Source organism: Anser brachyrhynchus (genome assembly GCF_964034855.1).
Source record: "Anser brachyrhynchus genome assembly, chromosome: 11".
NCBI classification, from domain to species: domain Eukaryota; kingdom Metazoa; phylum Chordata; class Aves; order Anseriformes; family Anatidae; genus Anser; species Anser brachyrhynchus.
In genome coordinates this window covers 19642061-19663068 of record NC_137706.1, presented here as the reverse complement: position 1 = coordinate 19663068, position 21008 = coordinate 19642061, and the positions used below count along the sequence as shown (strand labels likewise).

Sequence of the window (21008 nt, the reverse complement as noted above, 5' to 3'; positions counted from 1 at the left end):
TGTAAAGGTTCATTCTGTCTCCCTTTTACTGAGCCTAGCAAAGTCAGGGACTTCAAGCGGGCGTGGAACAGGACTGAGCCCCCAGCTTTTTGATGAAACCGGTGAAGGGCTGGCGCAGACACCCATCAGACACCCCTCCAAACACACAGCTCCTTCCTTGCTGGAGTCAGTCCGGGGCCAGCGTGCATCACACCGTGCGCATCGCCGAGGGAGAACAACTCGGAGCTCGAGTGTCAGCAGCCTGTTCCCGGGAGCCGGAGGGGGAATTTCAGCTCGGCTGTCTGTGAAGTTCTGCAGGGCTATGATACGCCGCGCTCCTGACAGCTCTAGCAGCCCGCGGTGACAGAGGGTTTGATTTTAAATAAAAATAAATAAATAAAAAAACCCAGAGCCCTCACTTCCCATTAAACAGAACAGCTGAACCAAAGTGAGTGGCGACAGAGGTGTCAAGGACAATCGAGCAGAGCAGGGGATGTAAGGCAGGGAAGAGGTGAGCTCTTCCTAGGTCCCCAGGGGCAGCTGGTCTCTCCCTCGCACGCCGACGGGTGCTTGCAGGGTTTGGGGTTTGCCAGCAGGGTTTGGGGTTTGCCAGGCTCCTGTGTTACAGGCACTGCCTCCGGAGGGCCGGCTGGATTTGGGGATGGCTCGCAGTCCTCCACCTGCATCTCCTAACAACCCAGATCGACGGCGCTTCTGAGGCTTTTCGAAACAAGAGCTGGTGTTTGGTAAGGCTCGGACTGAAGCAGGATTTTCGCCGCAGGCTTCACTCAGCTCTCCTCCGGGAGCCTTTTGGTGCTGGCCTTCCCCTGTGGCGTGTCGACGCTGCAGGGATCCCGGCCGGCCTCTCCCGGGGCGTGTTAAACAGGCTGTGCCTGCCTGCCGAGCCGGGGCCGCAGCTCACAGCAGCGATAATAATCAGGTCGGCAGCTTGCAAGGGGCTGCGGGACAGCGAGGCTGCTGCGGTTGGCTTCCCGATGGCACTTGTTAATTATTAATCGCCTGCGTTGCAGCAGAGCCTCGGTAGCTCTCTGAGGTCGAGGGCTAGTGGTGCCCCGCAGCGCTTGCAGCATCCCAGGAGCCGGAGTGAAGACATCCAGGCTCCGGAGCCGCAGCAAAGCTCACGGTCCTGTTCCTTTAGATGCAGGGGGTGCATAAGGGGGAAGTTTGTCTCCGTCCCGCTGGTATCAGCAGGCCCGGTGGTGCTGAGGCACGGGATTGGGGTGAGTCAGCCTCGATCGCAGGGGCTGCGAGCCTCGTTCAGATACCAGGGATCACTGGGGACGCAGCTGGGAGTTTCCCTTCATTGGGATCTGCTCTGTGCCCAGTGCAGCAGAGGGGCAACGCCGCGTGAATTGTGCATAAAAGCGAGAAGCGGGAGAAGAAAAGGATGGGGCGAGGGGACGGGAGGTTACTGAATGCTGTCCTCAGGCACAGCCTGGTTGGGAATCTCTGCAGCGCTTTAAGGAAGTGGCCAACCGAAGTGGTCTGACACAGTGTGTGGCTATCGCTAACGAACTTTCCCCATGGAAAGCCAGCTTTCCTAAGCCAGCTTTCCTCCCAGACTTCTCCTAGAAGAACAGATTTGCATTGTCCCGAGTTAATGCAGATGCATCCATCTGCTTTTAGTTCTTCCCTCCAAGTTGGCAGTCTCCCTTTGCCGCCAGACTGTGTTACTGCAGGCTCCCAGTGTTGTGTGTTCGAAGCATCGCTCGTAGGGAGCGTTCTGCATCCCTGGCAGCGGGGAGACCCCACCGCGAGGTGGCTTCCTCTGCCATTTCTCTTTTCGGCCCAGGGCCCCCAGCCGGTTCCCCCTCCGCTGTCGCTGGAGGTACGGGTTACATGAATTACAAACAGATCTGATGTTGCAAGTGGATCTGAATTGCAAATAGAGCTGATGAAATAGGTGTCAGCCCCTGTGAAATGTTCAGCCTCCGAGCGCAAGCAGGAAATTACTGGAGTGAAATGGCTCCGGGCGCCGAGATGAGCTGAGGTGGCTGAGTAAGGAGGGGTTTCAGGGCTTGGGGTGTGTGAGCGAGCCAGAAAGGGCTTCTGTTGACCATGTCTCCATCTCAATTCTGTAGAAAAGGTAGCAGTATATTTGCCTGCCTTACAGCTTGCTTTTTTTTCTTTCTTATTTTTTTTTCCTGAGAGATTTCTCCGGCAGCATCCTGGAAGTTGGATGTACTGGCCTGGAGAAATCCCCCGGGGAAGTGGCTGGCTGGTGTCGGGATGCGTAAGCGAGTGCAGCCCATGCTCTGCCTCAGCTCTTCTGCCCCGTGCTCGGTGCAGGGGCGACCTCTCAAACCCAGGAGTGGCAGTGCCTGCAGTATTATCCAGGCAGGTGCACACAACCAAGTCTTTTTTTTGCCCGTGCACTATCCTGAGGGCAGGTCTGAGAGCCAAAATGCGGAGACGGGCTGCCTTGCTAGCACGGAGCAGTGGTCAGCTAACTAACCCTCCTTGTGAGCACCTCGTATGTGGGGAAAGGAGCCACGGGACAGCCTTTGTGTCCTGCGCTCCTCTCCAAAGAGCCCCTTTCCCAATTTAATTACAAATAGAGTTATGATTAAAGAAATGTGGGAGCCCTCAATCCCAGAGGCTGGTGAGCTTATGCCCCCCTGGCCCTTTGGGGCTATATGTTTGGGTTTCAGGGCAGGTTAGGATGGTGCTGCTCTGCCTTTCTCCAAGGTGCTTCGGGTACACCAGGTACCTGCTCCTTGCTTCTCACCCTCTGTAGGTTAAATCCTGCTCTGAGTGCCTTTCTCAGTCAGAAACTGAGAAATTTCTCACTCTCACCGATCTATGAAAAAGCACAAAGAGCTGTTCAAAGCTTATGCATAATAGTTTTTATCTGCAGTAGTGACATTATCAATGGCATTTGAATGTGGTCCTGGTAGGTTGCTGTGCCTTGGGCTTGCATTTCCCGTTGCCTCTGCCATGTCCCAGCTTTGGTTCTGTCTTCTGCCTCCCAGAAGCTCTCCGTGACGCATCCTCAGGCTGCTGGAGATTCAGACGCACGGTCCTGAGGTCTCCAACCCTGTGGACCCCAGCAGAAAAGCAGAAAGAGCCCCGGTTCCCGTAGGGCAGCTGGGGCTGCGTGGCCGCGGCTGTCGGCGCGGCGCCTCCTGTTTATTGAGCCTGGCTCCCGCTCGGGGCGCTGCAAAAGCTCGCTGGGGAAGCGAGCAGGAATCCGTCGTGCAGTCTGGCTGGCTCCGGGCCCTCCTGGCGTAACGAAGAGCAGTTCCAACTGCGTGTACGCAAACACAGAGCCAATGTTGACAGCTTTACGGGAGCTGGAGCGGTGGGCAAAACACGCTCAGGCTGCTTTGCAGCAGGGCTCAGCGTTCCCTGGATGTGTAAAACTCCGTACCCCGAAGGATCGAGGGCAAAACCTGGGGTGGGGGAAGAGCCCCCTAAAAATCCTAGGCCGTTCCTGGAAAGCTGCCACTGCTCAGCCTCTTCGTGGGCTTCTGGTTACACCCAGTCCGGGGTGTCAGCTTGTGGCTGAGCTAGTGCATTAAGGGATTTAATTTCTGGGCTGAAAGCTGTCAGCTGTATAAAGAAGTGGAGGGGAATGAAAGAGGACTGCCTGATGGCCCCTCTGCCTGTCTGGACTGGGATCCATGTGCTCCCTTGGCTTCTAGACAAGGGGCGAGGAGCTGGGGGAAGCATTGAACAGACTGTTTGTCCCAGCCAAGCAAAAAGCAGTTCCTAGAGCAGCTCCTCCTGCCGCACTCAGCTAGCGACGTGCTCCAAGGAGAGACCCCAGAGGCCGTGGCAGGTGCGAGGAGGGTGTCCGGTGGTGAATGAACGCTCCCTTGTCCAAACTCGTTAATCTCTTATGTTTTTTAAATCAAAGAGGTGTATTTTTGTCTATTAAATTCTCCATTTTGCATATTGTAGGCTGTAGGTTTCGTGCCTGCTGTTAGAAGGAATGCTGCCCTGTGTGTTTGGGGATCTGTTTGCTGCCTTTTTGTTGGGGATTTTGTGATAGTAGCTTGAGAATACAATGGCTGTGTGTTGACGTCTCTTAATAGCTCTAAGAGTGTGATTAGACTTCTGTGTTTTAATCATTTATGCGTGTTTCTTTGTGTGATGTTTAAGAAGATAAATTCTGCGTAGCTGCTCTGCTACAGCACTGACTTGTTGAGGAAGACAGGCTCCATCCCTCTTCCAAAATGCGGACGCTCAGGTTTTCAATTAAACTTTTGCATTGACAAATGCATAACTGTTTACAAGATGTTTTGAGGAGGTGAGGTAAAAAGACAATACGAAACTGAGTTACTGAGCTCATTTACGTTATTGGGCAGGAAAAAAACAGCTATGCCAATACAGTGTCACTTGTGCAATAAAAACCAAATTCCTTTTCAGCCGCTCTTCCAGGTTGGACTCGTGTCTCTCTCTGCAGCTCCTGAAAAGGGAAAGGAAGGAACATTGCTGATGGTGGAGGCTATGGGCACTGGTGCTGCCGGCTTGCAGTGGGGAAACTTTGCAGTCTCAGTACCCAAGGGTGGTTAGTGCTGGAGTTTCTGTTGTCTCTACGAGCCTCTGAGACACACATCTAAAAGCTCCTGCAAGGCTTGTTTGTGAACCAGAGGCTGATTTTCTGCAGAGGAGGCGTTTTCAGTGCAGAGAACGTCAAAGCAGTAACGAATATTTGGTGAATTGAGCCTGTAAGCTTGTAAGCAAAGGTTACCCCTCCCTGGCTTCAGCGATGAAGGAAAACAACTTAGATTCAGATAGCCACAGGGATTGGCGTAGCAAAAGGGCAGGAGGGAGTTAAGAGAGAAGCTAACAGCAATTTTTGGAAAGGGTGCATGGTTGTGAGAGCTGCTTTTGGGGAAAAGAGGTAACATTTGACTTGTGACACTTTGGGGAGGCCAGAATTTTTGGGTGTCTAACATCTCAAGTCACTTCTGGAAACCACTGGGGCTGATCCTTTGGCTGCTTCACTTTCTTGTTTTCAAGCTGTGCATCACTGTGCTCAGATGAGGACAGCCACAAAAGAAGAAATGCTTGCTGCTAAGTGTGCTCGGTTTTGAGACCTGACATTGTTTATATTGCCCCAAAGCAGATGTGCCAGCATCTTAGGATCCAGTTAGGCGAGCATCCTGCCTTGACATTTTGCCTGCTAGAATATCCTGTTCTGAGTAGAAGTAGAAATGAATCATCGATAAATTTCCAGGACGGTGTAAACAGAGGACAAAGGCAGGTGCGGAGGATGTTTTTTCTCTTCTGTGGTTGCTGTCAGCTGTCTCCCTGCGCGATCCAGGAGGTCTGTGAGTTGTGTGAGAGAAGGGAAGGGAGCTAGGGAGTGGGAGTAGGACGAGCTCAGCAAACACAGCGCCTGCATTTTTGAAGGTGTGTGCTTTGCAATGGGTAATTTGCTCCTTTATTGTCTGCAGAATAACAGCAGTGACAGCATTGACTTTCTCTAATGAACAGCTGCTCGGTGCTAGAATCTATTCCCGGAGGAGACTCGCAGGGATGAATAAGGTTTCATGCTCCTCCTCTGGAGAGGGTGAGAAAGTTCTCAGAACAGAAGATTGTTGCTTGATTGTTGGTTATCTCCAAATCTTGAGCTGCCGACAGCTGAGAGCTGAGCGTGTCGCCATGCAAGTCATGTTTAACCTCCAGCAGTTCTGCCGAGGCAGGGTGTTTATGGAATCAAGAGAGAGGTGTTAGTTCCCGTCCAAGAAGTCATCCTCTTGTCACTGCAAATGACTGTCACAAATGGGCTGAACAAAACCCCTTTTCCTCCTGTTGCACTGCCTGAATTCTTAGCTGATACTCCGAGCTAGCAGGAGCTGCGGGGGGAGAGGGTAGCTGATGAATTATGGATGTGTTAGAGGCAGGCCCAAGTTGTAAACTCGCGGAGTTTGAAGTCACTCACGTATGTTATAACTCAAGCTAAAACTTCAAATAAACATTTTGCGCTTCGTCCCGAGCAGCTCCCCATGGTGCCTCCCTTCACATCCCTGTGCGGTTTCCCTCCTCTCTGAACCTGTACAGGATTTTCTTACAGGTTAGGCAGCTCGTGGGCAGAGATGTGCTGGGCATGCTCACGATTGCTGTCTGTTCCCTGTGCTCCCCTTGCTACCTCTCTCTGATTTTTATACTACCTCTGCTGATGAGTGAGTGATTTGTGGCGTTTCCTCGGGGCCTGTCTCCGCCTGGCCCTGGACCCCATTTGGCCTGACTTTCCTGACTCGTGGTAGGAGGGGAGTAAAATGCATAAACATTGAGAAATCGACTGGAGTGAGCCATTCATAAACAGTAAAAACTGGGAGAATGTTTTTGAAATATTTCTTGATATCATCAGTATCATCATCTTGTCTCTTGTGCTGGGCCTGCAGCCTTGCAGTCTATCTGTGCAGACGAGCAGAGCCTTCATTTGAAATTGTTCCAGTGACCAGGAGATTTCCCTCAGTCTCAGTACCCCCTTCAGAGCCATCCCAGAGCAGCGTTTTGCACCCTACAGACAGTTTTTGGTAAAAGAGAGTAAAATTGGTCCAACTGATTCAGAAGGGCAAAAACTCCGCAAAGGCAGCGGTGACGGTGACGGAGTTTTTATCTGAATTCATGGGTCATGCCTTGGGCTGGGCAAAGCTTTTGCCTGGGGCAGCTTTGCTCCTTGGAGAGGCAAAACAAAGAGGGGGCTGTGGGGGAGAGGAATCTCAAAACCCAAGTTTAAAATAGCAGCACTGTGGAAAGCTTTTAGTGCTCCAGACTGGACGGCATGGTGCAGATGTGTTCGGTGACCTATTTTGTTCAGGCAGTGAAAGATGTCTTGGAAACTGCAGCTCTTTTTTCCTTTGGTTCTAACAACATTCCCTCTTGACCTGAAATTATTTCAGTGGCAGCGGAGGCAAAAACTAGAGTTGGTTTTGCTCTGATGTTTGTCAGACTGCACTGAGCGGAGGTTTTCCTGGTTAGCCGAGTCTGTTCTTGGGAACTCTTCAAACCAAACCAAAGCCAGTTTGTAGCGGTTAACCTGAGCTCCGTCCTATCTGACTGGCCTGTTGAGAAAGCAAGGGAAAAACGTGCTCCTCCAAAGAGGAGCTTGACTTGTAGGCTTGCTCTGCAGCCCCACAGTGAAATATGGAGCTGGAGAGAACTGCTCGTGGGTGCAAGAGGTACGCAGGGCATTCAGCCATGCACACACCAAGGAATGTACTGGGAAAAAAAGCAGAACTGTTTAATTTTTTAATACAATTTCAGTAACAATCAGTGACAAACAGACCTGGCATCTGAGCTAATACGTTTTTCCCTATAGTTTTTCAAGGCTGAGACCGGAGTTTTGGCCGAGGGGAGCAGAAAGGGATGCTTGAGCTGCAGATCCCTGTGGCTGTCGCCCCTCTTAGTTGTCAGAGCCACTGAGACTTGCTGTGCGCCTTGGGTTTGGCTGCCAGGAAGCCCCAGTATCAGCCCTCTTTTTACCTTCCAGAGCATGGAGCTGAGGAGCAGCCAGTCGTGAGCCCTGGGGCTCCTACTGGCGGCTTGCCCGCGGCTAGCGGCACTTGGGACCTTCTCAGGGTGAGGCTTTGGGCAGCTCGTCAGCTCCCTCTCCCAGTGACCGACAGCCCTACGTGGCTGTTGGGGGACTGAGTGATGTGATGCCAGGTGTAGGAAAGGTGTGTTCGCATGAAATTCCTGCAGCCTCTTCCATGCTTGTGCCAGGCACACCTGGGGGCTGCCCGCCTGGCTGACACAGAGGGGTGCAAAGGGTCTGGGAGCTCGCTCTCATCCTCTAAAAACGGTAGAGAAAGCTGCTTGGAAGTCTGGCGAGGGATGTGTTGCCATCTGGCTGGTGCTATTTTGTCATTCTAGGCATTTTTTCCCTAGCACCATGCAGAAAAAGATAGCATTGTGCACACAGAAGTGTTGCAGCCAGGTCCTGCCCAAGGGGTAGGTGGACAGACAGCCATGCCCTGCCCAAAATCCTGGCTCAAAAGCTCCTTCCCCTTGTTCTCATTCGTCTGCTGTATGGGGAAGAGCAAGGGCAGAGGCGCGCTGCTAATTTAAGAGACCGCACCGAGCCGCGCTCGCCCAGCCGTGTCTCACTTGTTCTGCAGGACTAACGATTACTTGTGGATTTTAGTGCTTTGCTGAACTGGAGTTAAATGAAAGCTGCTGTTCTGGAAAGCCTTGCATTTCTGAGAGCCTTCAGCTTACGTGCCTCTCGTGGAAGCTCTCGTGCCTGTTTCTGCATTCAGCCTCTTTTCTCTCAGTCGCTCTCCGGCTCAGCTCGGTGCTGCAGTCAGGAGTGGCCAGGACGTCGATCTGTTTGGCGAGGGGGCCTCTGGATCCTTGGTCTGTGGTTTCGTCTTGTCCCCCTTCTGTAACTGAATGTGGCAAAGCCCTGGCCAGCTCACACCGTGCTGGAAGCACAAAAAGAGATGTTTACGTGCCCGTGTGCACCAGGCCGCGCAAGCGGCCAACTCCTTCCGCTGGACAGAGGGTGCTTGGCCCGGCTTCCCTTTGTGCCCTGCGGCAGCTATTTTTGCTATTTTTCCTGGTGTTTGCACAGGGCTGGGGTCGCTTTTTGTGTCCAGCCATTGCCCCAGGTGGGGGACCGTGGGCGCTCCTCGGTCTCTGCTTCCATCTGCTGGACAAGCACAGGCTCCCGCTCTCTCCGTTTTCCGATGGTGTTCACCGGCCAGTCAGTACAAACAAATGCTGCCTGGCTGCCGCAGAGGGCCTCATCTCCAAAAGTGACCACAGCACACTCAAGGGAAAGGTACATTAGAAGCTGGGTCTGGAGGACGTGGCGCTTTCCTTGGACATCTCCCTCAGCGTCTGATGGTCAGAGATGTAGGGACATCCTGGGCCGGGGCCTCCAGCGAGGCCTTCAATTTAACAGTCCTGGTAAATGTGTCCTTCATGAGCTTCTCTGAACCTCTTTGGTGGGAACCCTGCAGCATCTTGAGTCTGGGAGTTTCACTGTGGGCTGTACAGGAAGGTCCTGCTTTTATTTGTGTGAGGCTTGCAGCTAGGCCCTGGGAGCACCTGGAGCAGGCCTAAGGAGTTACTTACGCTACGTGACTCCTCTGTAGTTACTTCTCCCTTCCTGAGGACAACAACAGAAGTGTCCCTCATAGTTAGACGTTTCAGGGAAAGCTGGAAAAACAGCACTGCTGCTGTCGAAGGTCATGAACAGTCTGGTCTTCTCAAGCGTGCCCCGGTTGTTTTAATCTGACAACAGAAATCTGGCCGCTGCAAAGGCATTTCCTTCACCTTCCCTTAACCTCTGCTCAGCAGTGGGTAGACGCAGAAGGTTCATTTCAAGCAAAAAATCCCCATCCCGTTCTCAAGAAATTGTGCAATGCAGCCTGTAGGTCTTCGTGTAGACGTTACTTGATTTACGTGCTGGCCATTCATCTATGCACATGTAAGCTAAATAGCACACCCCCCTCCAGATGCGCGGTGACTGATTTAGTTAGCCTTTGTGCTCAGGGGTGAAGGGCTGGACACAGAGGCTCGACCTCTCTTTGTTGCAATTTACAATACACGTCTGGATATCAGAATTTCTTTAACCGAGTTGTTAGATTCTTTCTGCGCCGTTACTTTGCCTTGGCGAAGGCTGGGTTGTGTCCTGAGCAGTTGCTCCACATGAGGATAGAGGTGTCTTGTTCCATCTAATTAACAGGCATCCATTTAGCAACCGTTGACGAAGATGCTGAGCTGAAACTCTGCTTATATTCTATGTGAAAATCCTGACACTAATTTTTGTTAGTGCTGGTGTGATCAGAATAAATCTTCAGTGCACTTCTTTGTTATTTTTTCATCAAAACACAAACTCAAGATCTGCTTTTCTCCTCCAGCTAGGCAGGAGCTGTTAACGCATGTGAGACAACCTGGGGAAGCATGGCTGGGATGGTTTGGTGTTCTCTGCTTTCCTGGGAGCTTCTCAGTTTGGAGGAACAGACTTCTCTTTTTATCTTCGGCCTTAGGTTCCCAGCCAGCAGGAGGAGATGTCACCATCATTGCTGCTCCAGAGAACACCACGGTGGTGGCAGGGGAAAGCGTGGTGATGGAGTGCATGGCAGCCGCCGATCCCACCCCCTTCGTCTCCTGGATACGACAGGGTGAGTGTGTGGGACAGAATTAAGCTTTTGTCATCAAGAGGAACCTGGGGACTCTTTATTTTCAAAATCTGTTAAAAGGCAGAAAAATATGGGGGACAAGAAAGGTGCTTTTTACATCAGTGCCTAATGACGCAGGTGGTGTCACAGGATAGGGTGCCCTTGCTAAACTGGAAATGCTGATTAAATCTAGCAGGCTACAAAGCACACAATTCACTTTATATCTGTTTGACCTGTGAAATATGCGGAGTTCCGGTGCCTGGATGCCTTTTGATCTAAATTAGTCATACTCATTATAGGAGCTTGAGCGGTAAAGGTCACCAGATGGGGTCAGGTCTCTGCCACTCCTCCAGTGACTCTGAGGTTAGCAGGGATTCTGTGGAATCTGCCATTGCTCTGGGGGAAAAAAATGTATTATCTCGAAGGATTATGAAACAGGATAAGATCTGTTAATTATTGAAATGGCTGTGAGCTGGGAGTGTTGCTGGGTGGTTTTTGTTCAAAAATTTTCCTGTGTTCAAACCGTTGGCTTTTTTTCCCCCCCCCTCTCCCCAGAATAATGGAAAGATCAGGAAGATGCTTAGATCTTGCTTGAGGTGTACAAATAAACCAGACTGGCATACGTTACCCAGCACTGATAGCCTCAGTCACGAGTAGGATGCTAGTGTCACTTCAGCGAGTGTCACATCCATCAGATGTTTCAGAGGCTCTGACTGAACCTGTTCTCAGCTCAGGAATCGATTCCCTCCCAGAAAAGGCTCTCAGTCATTTTCATAAATCTGGATCACAATTTAAGACTCCTTCCCTCTGTAACCATTTATTGTAGTTGGTCTTCAGCCCAGACTTGTCCACAGGCAGTGATTTTAGTGTATACAAATATTTCCTCTTCCCTTCAAAAAAGGAGCAAAAAAAAAAATCTCAAGGGACACAACTTTGGAAATCAGATCAGCAAGGATTAAATATTGTGGCAGCAATGTTTCTGTTTTATCCTCTGCACTTCACAATTAGAAATACACAGCTTTCCCATGCTAGATTACTTACTCATTGCTATACTGAAAGCCCAGAGTATAATAGATGTTATCAGAGTTAAATTATCACTATGAAATTGTGTCAGATGGCGGGAGAGGAAGGGGAAGGAGTTCCCTGGTGAAAGGATGGTGAATTGGTTCCCTGGTGAATTGGCTGGTGAAAGAGTTCCTTGCACGCTTTATTTTAAAGTCGTTGCTCGGTCCCCTCTGCTTTCCAGCGTGGACTCTTCAAGCAGGAAAGGATGTGTTGACTGTAATAGTAATTCTGTGTTATTATACAAGCATGTTCTTCTGCAGGACAACGTTAAGGAGCAGGCTGGGTTACTGGCGCGTAGGTAACTCGGAGGATTGTACCTCCAGGTTGCCAGCTTGGCTCTTGCCAGCCCTGGTGGTGTCAGCTAATTGCTACCATCTGGAGGCAGGTTTTCAAGCCGCTCCTGTGCAAGTGGGGTGCGCAGCCTTTCCGCTCCTTTGAGCGCACAGCCACTGAACTGTGAGGCCAGCAGAAAGCCCCTGAAATAAATGGAGGGGGCAGAGAATCTGATGGCAGCCGTGCTTCCCGCTGATGGTGCTGAGGAGGTGCAGCTGCTCCGAGTGGAGGCGGAGAGCTCGCTCCTGTCTTGAGGTGCAGAGTCAGATGAATTTGTTGGAGGTGAAGGCAGGGAAGTGCTGCAGGTTTTGTTGCGTTCATCAGCAGCTGGAGAGGGACGAGGCCTGGTGTTGTGCGGGTACTGCCCAAGCTGGCTGGCTCTATTAGTCTGATAAGTGCTGCCAGGGGGTTCCTGACTGCCCAGCTGTGCCTTTCCTTGGCCACATTGGCTTTGTCCATACCCTGTCCCCAGCTCTTGCCTTTGTCCCCTCACTCATTCAGGTACCCACACAATGGTCCCCACGTTTCTCCCATCAGAGCAATGCTGGGAGGAAACAGTGCCCAGCAGCCAGCCGACTGTCTTCGTCTGTAACACGTTGAAGAGCCTAGGGCTGTTTGAAGATGCAGAAGACCATCTCCTCCCTTACTCAGCAGTGCTGGTAAATGTGGAAGCTTCCCAATGAAGCCATGGAGGTTCCAATTTGGGTTCACTTCCAGGACCCAGAAGAGGGAAGAACCCCCAAGCCATTAGCCATGCAGTGCTCTCACTGACATTTGCATTAACACACGAAGGGAGGAGACGTGCATTGTGCATGGGGTCAGCAGGCAGATCCAGATCCTTATTTTGCCAAATAAGATGTTAGCATAGCTTTCCCTTAAATGTGCTATTCCTAGAGGGTCTCATTCCAGGCACGCCCTAGGCATTAGAGACCGTTTTGATCCAAAACAGGTCTTTTTTGATTATTGCTAAACAAAACCTTGGGTCAGTGTTCTCTCGGGCTGGCCTACGCCTGTCGAGCACCGAGGAATGTCCGGGCTGAAATCCTCTGCTGGGCCGTGGTTTGGGATTTGAGGGTCTCTCTGCTCCCCAGCTGCGATCCTGGATCTAGGCAGACACGTCGTGTGCGAGCCCTCCTAACGGGCAGCTTGAGGCTCCCTCCCACATTTGTGCACGTTTCTTCCTGCAGATGGAAAGCCCGTTTCCACAGATGTGATCGTGCTGGGTCGGACAAACCTCCTCATTCCTTCCAGCCAGCCCCATCACTCTGGAGTGTACGTCTGCCGTGCTAACAAACCCCAGACCAGGCAATTCGTTACAGCCGCAGCTGAGCTCCGCGTCCTTGGTGAGTAGAGAGCAGGATAAATGCTCCAGGTAAAGTGAGGAAATGCTGGCCGTGTAGCTGTGGATTACCTGGTCTGATATGCAGGAGCTCCCCAAGAGGTCGTGTTTGTGAACCGTGCTGGGGAAGAAAGGAGTCGGGCTAGAGCCAGGAGGCCCTGGGCTGGGAAAGCTCTTGGTGGGAGTGTCACCTCTTTAATTTGGGGTTTAGTTCCTTGTGTTTGCTGAAGCGTTTTATGCCTTGCTTTTGTTCTCCTGGGTCCCCCCGTGGAAATCTGTATCAGCAATTAACTTTCAGCATTGTGGAAGCCAGTAGGGAGAACAGCCTAGGATCAGGGAACGCAGCACATGATTGATACGGAATTTATTTTTCCTTTTGGACAGAGTCTAAATTAAGCCTCTAGAGTCTGCCTGGCAAATCCTATCTTGTAAGCAAAGCTGCTACTGAATAAAACATAGCAGTGAGGGGGGAGGAGAAGGGATTTGCTCTGCTCTCTTTCCCTCCTTCTTCCTGCGTTAATTTGTCCTCTCTCCTCCCAGCTACGCCCAGCATCTCCCAGGCTCCTGAAACCATCTCACGCACCCGAGCCAGCACGGCTCGGTTTGTCTGCAAGGCGGAGGGTGAGCCAGCCCCCACCATTCACTGGCTGAAGAATGGCGAGGCCATCCTCTCCAACGGGCGGGTGAAGGTCCAGAGCAGCGGCAGCCTCGTCATCAACCAGATCGGGCTGGAGGATGCCGGCTACTACCAGTGCGTGGCTGAGAACAGCCTGGGCATGGCCTGTGCCACTGCCAAGCTCTCCGTGATTGTGCGGGAGGGCTTGCCCAGCGCTCCCAAGAAGGTCTCAGCCGTGTCTCTCTCCAGCACCACAGTCTTAGTGTCCTGGGAGCGGCCAGAGTACAACAGCGAGCAGATCATTGGCTTCTCGTTGCATTACCAGCGGGCTGTGGGTAGGTGTTACCTGCCTGCACAGCACGGCAGCGGCCGTGGGGATGTGATGATAAGGGGGGAAAGTCTGTGTCCCTGGTGCTGGGCAGAGAAGACCCTTCCAAAAACACCAGGAGGCCTACCCTGCACTTAGTACTGGGCTTTTTATAGTTGCAGGAGTTCCCCTGGGTTGTTCTTAGCATGCTCTCAGCAGAACTGTGCTCAAGGCAAAGAACTGGGTGTGTTAGTTTGGATAGTTCAAGCTGCTGTAGTCTGGTGTTTGCAACACCTCTTTAGAGATCCACTCTCGTACTCTTGTTTCTGTTCCAACAGGGTCGGGATAGCTTTAGTGCATCCAGATGGTTTGGAAACAATGCGAGTTATCTCCTAAGTTGTGTTTTCTTCCTTTTCTAGTAGACACTTCTGGAAACTTATTTCCATTCTTTATTCTTCTTCCAACACGATTTTATATGCAAAGCGTGTGATTATTAATGGAGATACTGAACAGCTATACCGTGTACAGAGGTGGTTACTAAATACCGACAGCCGGAATCTGGAGTGAGGCACTTGGGTTGCTTGGGGCCTGTCTGCCTGAACAGCCAACAGGCCAGTACTCCTGCTGAACTGCTTCCTTAGCTCCTCTGAAATTTGGGATGGTAATTTCAGCTGCTTTAGCATGGATCAAGGAGCTTGAGTCAAAGTGGAGATGTTAACACTTAAGCATTGGATGTTTTTGCCCAGTGAGTTCACATAAGAGATGGGTTTTGTACAGACACTTGAAAAATTGGACAGGGCTTAGTGAGTTTGAAGGTGGTTTTACTCTACGGGTCTTGTGATTTAAGTCATTTTTTTCAGGGAATGTCTTGGCAGTTCACTGACCTGCTGATCAGTGTTTCCTTGGCTCTAGGAACAGATAATGTGGAGTACCAGTTTGCTGTCAATAACGATACCACTGAACTGCAAGTCAAGGACCTAGAACCCAACACCAACTATGTCTTCTACGTGGTCGCGTATTCCCAGCTCGGAGCCAGCCGGACGTCCTCTTCCATAATTGTTCAGACCCTGGAGGACGGTGCGTTGAATTAGATGGGTATAACAAATATTCTTGTCCAGTTTCATGGTGGGCGTTGAATATTCTGGAGAATAGTATGAACTCCTAGGAACCTCAATCTACTGCTCCTACAGTTTGTTGCTATAAGCCCTTTTAAAAACAACAAAACAACAAATCCAACAACAACAAAAAACAACAAACCCATCCTGGTCTGATCATCAGTTTGGGTGATGGAGAGCATGAAAATTCCCTCACTGATACTGGGGCCCTTGAGAATCCTGCACAAATTGCAGTCAATTCCTCTGGACTTTCATCTGCCTAATGTGGTGTTGCTCCAAACTTTGTCTCTGGGCCAGACATGATTTCAGCTCAGAGGAAAAACATCTATTGCAATCTGTAGGGGGTGGGAGCAGTCTTGAGGCTGGATCCCTTAAGAGTCAGTAGTTTTTGTTAATATTAGCACCACGTAGCATTTTTTGAGCAGTAAAGGCAGAGTGCCAGAGGGACAGCTGCCCAACAGGGGACTGCATGCACAGCTCACAACAGACTGCATGACAGAGGCAAGAAACGATGGTTTTGGCAGACCTCAGGCACACCCCTGCTATGCTGCAGGGTGCATTATGTGCTTTTAATGCTCCTGACGTAGTGAACTGCGTGGTCCCATGTGTGTGTGTCAAAAGCCTGAAGAGCTCAGCTGAAAGCGTGAAAGCTGCGTGCAGCACAGAGCTCTGATTCTCAAGGGGATGGGGATTCCTGAGCTGAAGCCTGAATCAGTGAGGCGTTTCTTTTAGTGTCTTCTTCGTGCTCCGCACTACAGCGCGGGCCGATTAACCATTCTGCTGACCTGCCCAGTTTGCAGAGGACACAGTCTTTACTGACTTTGCGTTGTGTCTTCTGGCCAGTTCCTAGTGCTGCCCCTCAGCTGTCCCTGTCAAGCATGACCCCTGGTGACATCCGTGTGACGTGGCTGCCTCCTCCTCCAGAGCTGAGTAACGGCAAGATAACCAAGTACAAGATTGACTACTGCACCCTCAAGGAAGGTGAGAGAGAGGACATTTGGAAGGGGGTTATGTCTTCTGCTCCTGCAGCACTAACAATGCGTCACGCTGAGGGGAAGAGGTGCAAGGTCCCCCAGCGGAGGGACCCTTTTTTGCTGAGAGCCTCCCTCCCCTAGCTGGACTCTGCAGTTGGTGGTCGCAGCAGTGCTGCTGCTGTGCTACCTCCCGCTACTCCCAGGTGCCTTTTCCCGTGATTGTGGAGGAGCCTGTGTCCCCAGGGGAATGGCTCATGCGATCATGCTGCCCCAGGAAGGCTTGCATCACCAACCCTGTGGTGCCCTCTGCACTGTGTGTTTTGGGAGGAGGGCTTTATGCTGCTTCAGGACAAGGGTAAATGCATTGGATGCCTTTAAAATGGAGTCTAATCAGTGATCCTTATGTAAGTTTTCTGGCTAGGCTGCGTTGCCCTCTTACTGAGTTTTATCTGGTTTTGTTTATATTGTCAGACACTATACGAAGCCTTCAGCAGGGATGGTAACATTTCCACATGCTGAATGCAGTTGTTCTGATTCCATGTGTGCTTGCTTTGCAAATCCTTCTGGGTATTTGCTCTTAAAACCATCAAAGCTCTGCAGCTTCTCACTTCCCGGGGTCATGCTTCTTACTAAGAGAAGGATGGGGAATGTGATGAAGTGTTGGACATGTTCCCATGTGTTTGATCTGGATTAGTAGTCTGCAGTGTGACTCCTGGCTCTTGTTGTGTTTTTTTTTCCTTTTTTTTTTTTTTTTTTTGCCTTGAGCCTGCACGTGGCTCTGTGGTGTCGTAAAACCTTGGAAACATTTACAGTCCAGGGTTCACACTCAACCAGACACTGTTACATGGCAGGGCAGTACTCTCAGTTGAGTTTACACCAGGTGAAGCTGAAAAGCAAGACCTCTGCGTTCACCAAACAGGCCATATGAATCTCCTGCAAGACCAATTAGTTGTTACAGTGAAAATCCCAGATCGTTCTCGGTTTAAATTTCCTGTTATCTCCCCTGTGAACTTGGGTGGGCTGACGAGGGAGTGATAAAAACTCAATCTGGCGTTGGTGAAGGTGTGAGTATTGCAGAAAGCAGGGCTGCTGGACAGTTCTGGTTCAAATTAAGGTGCGGATTTAAATACAGCAATGGGAACCACTGGAACTTACCATCGGCTGTGCTCCTGTTCTGCCGTCGTGTCAGCAGCAGCAAAGGGTTCTGACGGCTCCCTCCAGGCAGGCTCAGCGGTGCTGAAGGCATCCTGTGGTTCTGAATGTGATGAAGGGGGTTGTCAGTCAGGATATCAGCTCTGCCCAGTCTCTAGTTCTGTTTTTTCCTGGTGGCAAGAGGCCATGTGGGTGTTGCTGGGCTTTGTGGCTGCACTTTGGGTGGGAAAACCCCTTTTTCATTGGTGTCCCCTTGGTTCCAGCAGATCAGGTTACCTCCATCGAGGTGGGTGGAAACGAAACACAGATCACTCTCTACTCGCTGCATCCCAACAAAGTGTACAAAGTACGCATCGCGGCCAGCACCAGCATGGGCTATGGGGCCCCGTCTGAGTGGACCCAGCACCGCACTCCTGACAGGGACAACCAAACGCACGGTAGGAGCTGGATGGTGCCTGGGATTGGGAACGGGGGCTGCAGCATGTTATTTCTCAGATGGGGAGCTTGCGGCATAACCAGAGATGTTTGCATTCATTAGGGAATTCTAACTATTGGCTTTGGTTGGACCAGGGTACCAACCTTTAGCTTCCTGTTCAGCAGCCTCTGTCTCTTGCTGCTTGCCTGCGTAGTGGTTCTTTCCTCCCTCCATATGCAGATGTGAAAATTCTTTAAAAAGCAAGAAACAAACAAAAAAACAACAGATTTGGGAGTGGGTAGACAATTCTGCCAAACAGAGCTGAGCCAAACCAGCCTCCAGCAGTTGTTAAAGACAGTGGTAACTCTGAATAAACTGAGAAACTCCCATACAGCATTGTGACAGTGCTTTTTCCTGCATTGTGCAGTTAGTAAACTCATGGGAGAGTTCAACCACACCGTTCTGTTAGACAGTGGAGATGCCGTTCTGGCAGGATGGCCTCTCCTCACACCCCTTGCTCACTGCCAACGTCAGGAAGGATTCAGTAGAGCGGGGAAATAAGAGAGATAAGTGACTGAACACTTTTCTCTTCTCTTCTAGTTCCATTTGCCCCAACGGAATTAAAAGTCCGAGCGAAGATGGAGTCTCTCCTGATAACGTGGCAACCCCCAGCCAACCATGCCCAGATATCAGGCTACAAGCTGTACTACCGCGAGGTGAGCCAAGAGGAGGCCAGCGACGAAAGTCCCCTGGATGGTGCTGAAGATGAGAGCTGGGACGTAGGGCCCATAAAGCTGAAGAAGAAAGTGAAGCAGTATGAACTGACTCGACTAGGTGAGCTGGTCGTCTTAGCAGTGGGTGCAGAAACCAGGTCTGACTCTCACACTTTACAGCAGTCCCAGGATACTTCCAGGTAGCTCAGTGTTATCTGCTCGCCTGCAGGTGTAGAAGTCCACAACTGCAGGAGCTGAGCACTCTGCCTGATTGGTTTTTTATTGTTTTAAGAGCACCCAAAATAATTTCTGGCCTGGGGCTTTTGTGACTTGTTCTAAGCAGAGTTTGAAAGACAGAAATTGATGAAGGCAGTGTAGCAGGGATTGGATTTTTAACCAAGGGCTACTAATATACTTAATATATACTAATGAGGGGATATGCATCAATTATTGTTCTTTATTATGTCAATAGGAGAGTGCTTAGATTAAAATCACCAGTCAGGGCAATGATCTCTCCTTGTCTGTATGTTTCTAAGAAGCTCCACGATTGCATGCTATTTGAAATATCTTTATGTTAAAATGCAGATATAGGTTAATTCACAGCATACTAATTTGGGGTCAGCGTTCTCCTCCACCTCCCCTGAGGGAAAAGAGATAGAAGAGTGAGTGTCCGTGGCTGGAGAACAAGTCTGCATTGCAGTCAGAGTTACCTGCCTGGCTTACTACGTTTATTTTTTCCCATAAGGGGTTAGGTTTTTAACATCTCATCATACTAATGAATTGATTTGCCAATCAATACAGGATGGAGAGAGAGAAAAGAGCCATGGCAGATGCATCCTGATAACAGGGTTCTGCTTCTTAGAGTTCTTCCATCCCCCACTTCATGCTTCATCCGTGCCCACTGCGGAGACTGAGGGGCGACTGTTTCTCCTGCTGGTTCATCTTACACGTCTGACATGTATATTGTGCACGGTGTAAGGTCAGCCTGCGGCACCTGGACGGACAGCTCGTGTCATCACTGAGCAGGTTTCCAGTACTCCAGGCATGCTGCAGCCATCCCGCCACTGAAAGGGTGTTAACAGTTAGGAGTTTCTCTGAAGAGTTTAGGTCTGTAATTATTGCATTGAGGAAACCACATGTGAACATCATCACGCGCTGCTCTAACCGCTGGCAAATCAGTTAGCGGAGGGGCTCGGGAGCAGGCTGAATTGGTTCCAAATGCTCTGGCATGGCGGTGCTGAGAAGGCTGCTTGTTCTTCTGTAATTACTTCCTTAAATTTGGGCATCCGTCAAGACCTAATAGCTTCCTTATGATTTGGCTGTTGTGTATCAGCTATCGTATCAGGAAGAGGCTCTGGTTTCTTCCAGCCATGGCCGTTCTCTTTTCTTCCCCTTGCGTTGCCGAATGACGTGCTCCTGCACGTGTACAGTAACGGGGTCGGGAATCTGGCTGTGCTGTGAAAGGCAGGAGTTTGGACATAAAACGAGGAGGAGGAGCGGCTGGGGTTTAAAAGAGTTTAGGTTTATGGCAGGGAGCTGCCCAGTGCAAGTACTTCCATCTGCTTTAGGGGTCGTGCAGGTAGCAAGGGCGCTGCACGTGGTGATGGTGCTATCCGGTGGCAGGGGGAGGTTTGCCCAGGCTGGCCCAGAGGAGATGGGCCATTGAAGTGTCATGGCTGAAACCAGAAACTGAGTCAAGCTTGAAGAGATGAGGTGTCAGGAAATCCCAGAATTAGGCACTGGGAATGCAAGGCTGTAGCTCAGACACAGTTGCATGCTGCGTTACTGCAAACAAACACAGCACAGACACTAGGTACTGCTGTGGTGCAGTCACTCAGCGCTCCTTGGCTCCACTTCTCTGGACACACCGCCCCTTCTCCTGTCTTGATTTAGGGTTAGCCTGAGGGGTAAAACTCCTATGTAGCTTGATTTAGATTTCCTGATTTCCCTTTTTTTTTTTTTCCGGGAGCACAGCAGGACAAGAGGGGAAATGCTTTCTGACGAGACAGCTCCTTTTGAGACATGTCTCAGGCAGAGGTGGATGGATGGGCAGAAAGCAGCCGTGGACAGTGCTTCTTGAGCACAGTAGTTCTTCATTCACAGCAACAGTGCAACTCTTGCACCAGCAAAGAGCCCTGCCCACGTTTCCTGCCTTAGTTTCCCATGTTGTAGCTGGTCTTGCTACTAAAATAGTGCCAGCTTTGTCCACCACCTCTTCTCTGTCCTGCAGGCTTCCTCCTCCTCATCCTTTGCCTTACTCTCGATATTTGGTTTCTTGATTTTGCCTTTGGTTATGTCCCAGCTCTCTCTATTTGAGCTGTCTGAAGCGAGAGAAGATATTTTCTCCTGTACTCTTGCTAACCTCTGGAACAAACCGTGTCTCCTTGGAGTGATATCACTAAGGTCACTCTTTGCATCTGCTCTTACGTGCAGGCTTATGCGCTGAGTTATGTGCTGAAATCCTGCCAGAGAGGTGGGCAGCTCTTCAAAGGTACAGAAGAAACACAGAAGTTTAACGATCCCATGAAATCCAAAGGAAGCTGTCCTGAATCACCAGGATGGCTTATCCCTGAGAAATTCTCATAGATTCCTATCTCCGTTCTAGCAGTCAGTCTCTGTAATGGTGTGTAACTACCAGGGCCGTAATCGACAGGAAAAACAAACAGTAAGGATCTGATCCTGTCTTCAACGTTCCCATGGAGGAAGAGCGCATTCCTCTGGAAGTGACTCCCCGGAGATCAGGGTGATTTCCCACTTAGGGGAACATACGGCATCTGGCCTACATGAACACCTTGAAAAACTGAACGAAACAACGTATTTAGCATATTGGATATATTACGCAGTCATCCAGATTAGTGATTTGAAATGATCTGGACTAGATTATTCTGCTTATA

At 50.5% G+C, this 21008-nt stretch overlaps 1 protein-coding gene across 5 annotated transcripts in view; it reads left to right on the top strand.

Annotated features, from left to right (window-relative positions):
• The window catches only part of IGDCC4 (immunoglobulin superfamily DCC subclass member 4), an 86799-nt gene that overhangs the window by 49670 nt on the left and 16121 nt on the right, over window positions 1–21008 (top strand). For 4 of the 5 annotated variants that reach the window (XM_080551441.1, XM_080551439.1, XM_080551442.1 and 1 more), the window contains 7 exons: window positions 9954–10088; window positions 12671–12826; window positions 13363–13773; window positions 14658–14822; window positions 15704–15841; window positions 17250–17423; window positions 18002–18235. In XM_080551441.1, coding sequence (XP_080407567.1) covers window positions 9954–10088; window positions 12671–12826; window positions 13363–13773; window positions 14658–14822; window positions 15704–15841; window positions 17250–17423; window positions 18002–18235 — 1413 coding nt within the window. The remainder of the gene's footprint in view (window positions 1–9953; window positions 10089–12670; window positions 12827–13362; window positions 13774–14657; window positions 14823–15703; window positions 15842–17249; window positions 17424–18001; window positions 18236–21008) is intronic. The other variant, XM_080551440.1, reaches the window with a different exon arrangement.